The sequence below is a fragment of the Panthera leo genome, chromosome B3, assembly GCF_018350215.1.
Source record: "Panthera leo isolate Ple1 chromosome B3, P.leo_Ple1_pat1.1, whole genome shotgun sequence".
Taxonomy (NCBI): domain Eukaryota; kingdom Metazoa; phylum Chordata; class Mammalia; order Carnivora; family Felidae; genus Panthera; species Panthera leo.
Window position 1 is genome coordinate 147,057,721 of NC_056684.1, and position 7,633 is coordinate 147,065,353.

Here is a 7,633-nt window from a genome sequence, read left to right on the forward strand (position 1 = left end):
TTGTTATATGTGTTTTAATTATATCCCTTACAATGACCTTTTATCGTTTATTCTTTTGGAATGCATTCCTCCATCAGTCTGTATGTCTGTCTCTGCTTTCTTAAGTTTTTCGGAAAATCCTGTTATGTTTTCTGCTTCTAGAGTAGTGTCTTCATGAGAAGTGTTTACATACTGTTGAGGACCTGATATTCTGGAAGCATTTCTTGCATGTGCTGTGTGCACTGTGCTGTCATGTATTGGCTGCTGTGTCCCTCAAGTCAGTCCTCTGCAGGTTTCTCCTTGCCTCCAGTAGGGAGTTTTTCAACTTTGTCCAGTGTTGTGTTTTAACTAAGTGAGTTTGTTCTGACTGTTAAAAGAGGCTAATTCCTATCTCCCCTAGAAGTGAAGCTTTGCCTCACTATATGGTCAGTAGACTTGGTGCCTGTGGGGGTATATGGTGGTCTTTGGAGGGAGGGGCGTGGTGCTGGTCTGGGTTCCAGGCAGTCTTTTCCTAGTAAGGAAGCATCTGAGTAAGACAAGGGGGGTGGATCTTGGTGTCAGTGGCTCAGCTTCTACTGGGGGGTGCTGTGCTGCTCACTGAACTCTGTCCATGCTGATTGGCGGGAGGAAATATTGGCATCAGCAACCCCTCTAGTCCCTGCAGTTGGAGTTCCCAGCCGCCCCTGTTCAGGAAGCCCTCCCACAGAGAGAAAAATCTGTACTCGTTGGTCCCAGTCAGAACCCTGCCTTCACCCTGTCTGTGTCCAAGCCATTGGCCCACCTGGTGGCACAGAGCTCTTATATTTTATATCAGGAGCTCTAGCTGGGTTTCAAAAGTCCAAACTGTATGAACTCAGTATTATAGGGACCCCACCGATCCTCTGGGAGAGGGTTTTTCTGTGCTGTGGCTGGAGCTGGTTATCCCAGAAGGGCAGTTGCATGAACATTAGGGGCTTGGAGTTCATCTAGGACTGCTTTAAGGTTCAGCTGTTGTGCCTCAGGAAATCTGTAATTCACTCATGTTGAGGGACAGGAGTAAGCTATGCAAACAACTGTGTCTTTGTGGTGTTAGTGCAGTTTTCCTTTGACAACACAGTTGCTAATTCAGAAAGTTAATAGGTAAGCACAGAATCCTGTGTCCAGGAACTGCTGTGTTGAGAGGAAACCCCAGACCCTGACAGGAAACCTGCCTGTAACCTCCATCTGCACCTGCTCATGGGAACACAAAGCAGAATTGTGCCTAGTGTGCGCCCCCTGGTGGTGCTGATCCCCTCCTGCAGGGAGGTTTGTGTCTGGGCTCCCAGTGAGGTCCCCTCACCGTGTCACTTGCACAGTAATATGTGGCCGTGTCCTCGGTCTTGAGGCTGTTCATCTGCAGATACAGCGTGTTCTTGGCCTTGTCTATGGAGATGGTGAATCGGCCCTTCACGGAGTCTGCGTAGCCTGTGCTACTTCCATCAGTATAAATGCGTGCGACCCACTGCAGCCCCTTCCCTGGAGCCTGGCGGACCCAGTGCATGTAGTAGCTACTGAAGGTGAATCCAGAGGCCACACAGGTGAGTCTCAGGGACCCCCCAGGCTTCACCAGGTCTCCCCCAGACTCCACCAGCTGCTCGTCACACTGGACACCTGCAGACACAAACATCTTGGTCAGGAAACTGTCACACATCCACTCTTTCTCAGTCATGTCCACTCACATACTCAATGTCTCCCTTTCACCGTGAATTACCTTTTAAAAGAGCAACCAGGAAAACCCAGCCCAGCACAAACTCCATGGTGAGGTGTGTGTGTTCTGTGCTGATCACAGAATGGGAACACCTGGGACTCCCGGGGCTGGGGCTCCTCTCCCAGCTGCAGGGTTGGAGCTGGACTGGTTTAATCAGCACAGGGAGGGCCCTATTTGCATATCCTCTGACTATATATCAGGCTCCAGACTTAGATTTGTTTCAAATTTAAAACCAGTGTTTGAGAGGCACTTCTAGATCACTTCTTGCAGAAGTGACTGTGACAGTATAAATAATTCTAATCTGTGAACACAGTGATCTTTTCCTCTGTGTTTGCCATTTTACATGTCTTTCTCCCAGCACGTCATGTTTGGTATGCTATTTTACTTTTTAGTGAAATTTAATCCTAAATACTTTATTTTGTGCCATATATTTTAATGTGTGTTTATTTTTGTGTGACAGATAGAGGGAAGGAGAGAGAGATCAGAGAGAGAGAGAAGGGGACAGAGAATCCCAAGCAGGCTCTGCACAATCATTGCAGACCCTGCCTTAGAATTAAACTCAGGAACCAGGAGATCATGACCTGAGCCAAAATCAACAGTAGGCACTTAACGGATTGAGCCACACAGATGCTCCATTTTGTGCCATTTTCAATTGTGTGATTTTGTTAGTTTTTTCATATACTATGTTTTAGGTGTGTGGAAATACAACATATTTTTGTATGTTGATTTGTACCCTGAACTTTTCCTGAGTTTATTAGTTCTAATACTTTTTTTATGGAGTTTCTAAGATTTCACTATAAGTTCATGTGATTCTCAAACAAATAATTTTCTTCTTACTGATTTGCATGTCTTTATTTCATTTTCTTACCTAATTTTTTGGGTACATCTGCAACTTATAGGAGCAGCAAGCTTTTTCCTTCTTTGCTTCTGTGTTCTTTGTATGGTCTAAGGATTCAATTGACATAAGACAGATCTACAGAAGAGAATAAATTTCATTTTGCATGTGCACAAGCTTCCTAATAATATGACACCCAGAGAATGAAGAAAGTAGGTGGCCCTTGTGCCTTTTAGAAAAAAAAAATGGATTTGCGAAGAGTTAACAAGACAGAGATTTGGGTTTGGGCAAGTCAATTAGTGAGGAATTAACAAGGCTTGTTTGCACAGCCTTCTTGGTGCTAAAGTTCCCATTTCTGGTGTAAGGATGGTTCTCCCATTCTGGTAGAGGGAAAGGAAGTTTCCCAGGAGAGATTTATGTCCTGCTCTCAGGGGGACAAAGAAGGGTCACAGATTGCTTAGACTAGCTGTACTCTAGTCACTTTCCTCCAAATAAGCCATGTGACAAGATGACATACATTGGGTGCCATATTTTACTGGTCTTCATGTTACCATGCGGAATACCTATGTAGGGAATGAGAATCCTTGCCCGGCTCCTAATATGACAGGAAAAGCGTCAGTTTTTCACTGTTAAATATGCTGTCAGGTGTGGGCTTTTCATCTACGGCCACAATTTTGTGGAGGTAATTTCTTTCTTTCCTCAGTTGCTGAGATTTTTTAATAATGACAATTTGTTGAATTTTGTCTAGTTTTATATATATCAATAGATGATGATATAGGTGATCAATAGATGTGACTGCATTGTCACATATGACCCTTTCATTGTGCTGTTGCATTCACTATGCTAGGAGTTTTGCATGTATGTCCATCTGAGATATTGGCCTTTAGTTTCTCTTAAGGTGTCTTTTGATTTCACATCATAGTAAGGTTGGTCTTGTAGATGAGTTGGGGCATATTCCTTTCTTTTCAGTTTTTGGTAAGAGTCTGAGAGGTATTGGCATTAAATATCCTTTATATTTTGAAAGAGTTCATAGATAAAGTCCTCTGTTACCAAGCTGAATTTTTTTCTTTAGGGGTGGGATATGATTAGATTATAGATTCAATCTTACTTGCTTTAATTCTGTTAATTTTCTATTTCTTCATGTACAGTCTTGTGGATTGTATAACTCTAGAAACTGCCTAGTTGTCCCTTAGTTATCTAATAATGGGTCTATAATTATCTAGGGATTTTCTGTTATTGTTCTTCACTTCTTTGGTATCAGTTATGTCCCCTCCTTAATTCTGATTGTATCTGTTTGAGTTTTACTTATTTCCTAGTAGAGATGCTTTTTCAATTGCATTTAGCTTTCCAGATATCAATTTCGATTTGTTAATTTTTTGTATTATTACACTCCTTATTCCTTTTATCTGTTCTAATAATTTCTAATGTTAGTTGAGTTAATAAAAATGCCAATGAATGTATCTGGGAAATTCTTATTTATATGGTACCACAAAGCACACGGAAGTGAGAAAACAATCCTGAGAAAGAAGAACAAACCTGGAGACAGCACACGTCCTTCTTTCTAAGTATATTGCATAGGTACATTGTCTATCACACTGTGCTGCTGGCATACAGTCAGACACACAGACCAGTGGAGCAGGTTACAGAGACCAGAATGAAATGTGTCTGGATGCAGTCAGCAAATCCTCCATGAGATTTCACAGAATTAAAATTAGGGAAAAAATGGCCTCTTTCACAAATGGTTTTGAATTCCAGTGAGTAAAATAATGACATTTGGTCCTTATCTTATACCATACAGATATGTAGACTCCCATTCAGCCCCTTCCCTGGAGTCTAGCAGACCCACCTCATCAATTAGCTACTGAAGGTGAATCTAGAGACTGCACAGGAGAGTCTCAGGGACCCCCTCCCCTGCCAGGCATCATCAGGTCTCCCCAAGACTCCACCAGCTGTACGTCACACAAGACATCTACAGACACAAGTCAGGAAAATGTCACACATCCACTGTTTCTCTCACTCATATCCACTAACATAGTCAGTGTTTCTTGTTCATCATGAATTACTGTTTAAAATAGAACCACGGAAAACCAAAGTGAACCCAAACTCCATGGTGAGATGTCTGTGTTCTGTTCTGATCACTGAATGTGAACACTTAGGGGCTGGGGCTCTTCTCCCAGCTACAGTTTCAGGGATGGGAGGGTTTAATCAGCATACAGATGTCCTTTGACAATATAGTAAATTTTGCAATAGAATCCTCAAGAAGCCAGTGACCTTTGGCAGGTGTAAGGGATAGGGCAGTGTTTGGTGTCACAATATCTTTCAGGACATTGTGATTTATTAATTTGTGATTTTGCTGCAGTGATTATAAGTACCCATGATAATCGTTATTTTCACATATGAACCCAAACACTTGAGGTAAGAATCAGTATACCACCATTGTACAGGTTAATAGATACACTGCAGCAGAGACAGAGTGTGTGAATGTCCAAGATCACGTATGAGGTGAGAGTAGTCCCAGTATCTGGACCTGTGCTCTCCATCGGAGGACCCATCTGCCTCCTGAACCACATGCAGGACAAGGCTGGACATCCCAGTGAGGTTTGCAGGTTCCTGACTTTCTAGAAGTCCCAGGAGAGTGATGGGTGGAAGCCAGTTCTATTCTGTCACAGATATTGGAGAGAGTGAGAAACCTCAACACAGACTCACAGAGCTAATGGAGATGCTAGGGGTTTTCTAAAAACACAAGGGGTCATTTACACATGAACTCTATGTGGACATCAATGGAAACCCTCAATAATGGGCCTCTGGGTGGCTCAGTTGGTTAAGTGTCCGATTTTGACTCAGGTCATGGTCTCACAGTTTATGAGTCTGAGCCTTGTGTCGGGCTCTGTGCTGACAGCTCAGAGCCTGGAGACTGCTTCATATTCAGATACTGTGTCTCCTCTCTCTCTCTTCCCCTTGCCCGCTCGTAGTCTGTCTCTCTCTCCCATAAAAACAAATAAACATTAAAAAAAGAAAGCCTCAATAACGTTAAAATGGTTGAATTTTATTAAAATATGTTGAAGGCAAAACACCTGAGATCAGGAAGGATGATGTTAATTAAAAATATTTCTTCATCTATGAAATGGAGATCATTATTCTTCTAAACTCTTGTTAATGTGAGAATGATCAAAGATGTATTTATCCCAGTGTCTGACCCTGGGAAAATTTGTGTATTCCCATTATCATGGTTTATTTAAACAGGGAGGACACTTGTGTGTTTCCACAGCTTTACAAACTCTTTGCTGTTTTCATATCAGAATAAGTGTGCAGAGCCTGGATCTGAAAGCCCTTGAGAGGAGACCAGTCCTCAACCAATCTCTTGTCCTGGATCATGAGCTCCCTGGTCTCTGAGTTCCCCCTGGTGGTTGTGATTGCCCCCGGTGGTCCCTGTGCTCCTATTGTTTCACAGACCCCTGCAGAGTTACAGTGACTCCTTTATTCCCCTCCCCATTTATGCAACAAGCAAGGGTGAGACCCTTCCATCATGAGCACTGCAGACCCTTCTGTTCACAGGATGTCTCCTCCTACATATTTTCCATCTTTGAACCCTTCACTCTGCTTCTTGCCTATAAATATACAGTTATATTTCCTTTAATCATTGGTGAGGAACAATCTTGAATAGTTATCCTTATCAGCTGGCAAGAGTCAGAAGAACTTTTCATTTGATAATAGAGAGAACAAAAGAAAGATTTTTGGGCTCATATTCTACTTTCATGAAACTGGGATAAATGTGCTCAGCTTCAGACATGTACCACCTTCAAGAAAAAAGGAAGTGTCAATCCCAGAGACAAGTTGGAGTCTGAGATTCAGAGCATTCTGTCTTTGAACGTAACGGGTTTCCCCAGATTGATAATCAAATTGTTTCTTGTTGGTGATGCACTTCTAAATTACACTGTATTTCTTCTGGGATAGGAATGTCAGTACCTGTTATGTTATGGTTACCATGCAGAAGCATTCAGAAAAAAAAATGGTTTTCTAGAAATGCAGGTCGGCTGATGGAGAGGGTTTCACCCCAGGATGGAAGGTACCACAGTCTCACCCTACCCAAGCTACATGGTTAGATTTGGGGTTTTAGAGGTAGTGAAATTTAGGAACGTTTTGGACTTGACTTAATATGTAATGATTTGACATGTTGGAGGATTTGGGGGTGTGGTAATGTGAGTGTCATGTGGGAGGGAGGTGAACTTTCCCTGACATCAGTGTGGACTGTGGTCATCTATGTCATTCTTGAACCTGTGTAGAATAACTTATGTGGCCAAAGGGACTTGTCACATGAGATTAATTTTGACACACTGATATTACTGCCATGTGTATGAGTCTGGGGATGGAGTTCAGGACACAGATGGGCAGTCACCAAATGTCTGTCTCGGAACTGAAGGTGAGTGGGTCCTGAAGACAGCATATCTGTGGGAGGGAATACCTTGAGAATTGTGGGATGAAACCCCTCATCACCAGGCACAGACACTTTCTTGCATGAAGTTCAAGTCTCCCTCTGGATCTGAGTGTCTAACTGAACCCAGGTGGATATGCATGGATGTCCCCAAAATGCACTGAGGTGAAGAGAAACGGTAAGGAAAGAAACATGAAGAAAGACAGATAACAACAAGGAAAGACACATAAAGGTGTCATTGCCATTGAGAGAGGACTTCTGGGGATGACATGCATCCTGTTTTCTGCAGCCTTGATTGGACGTTGTTGGACACTAGCCAGTGGAGGTCGGGGGCAGCCCTACAAACTGGGCTCTGGGATGTAAGACCAGAACCATAGCCACCCTAAGCTGACTGTATTGTGGACAAGTGACATGACTCGGGAGGTCCCTCACCTGAGGGTAAAGGGATGTTCTGGCCACCCTGTGGCCCCCCCACCCTCTGAGGTCACTCCCTCCAAATGTTATACATTCACAGCTTCTATTGTATGTGAAATGTACCCTCTCTCAGTAAGGCGATGGTCCACTGCTGGTTGTGGGAGGATCCATCCTTGTGACCTTGTCTCTGGTATAAACCTCTTCTCTGTCTTCTAAGAATGAAAGCAAAGTTCCCCTTAACATGCAG

The 7,633-nt window shown here is 43.1% G+C and overlaps 1 gene segment (V, D, J or C); it reads right to left on the reverse strand.

Annotated features, from left to right (window-relative positions):
- Nucleotides 1–551: 551 nt before the first annotated feature.
- On the reverse strand, nucleotides 552–1,680 carry LOC122222702. The segment is given in 2 exon segments: nucleotides 552–662; nucleotides 1,298–1,680. Coding segments are annotated over 2 exon segments (480 nt in total).
- Between the last annotated feature and the right edge of the window lie 5,953 nt (nucleotides 1,681–7,633).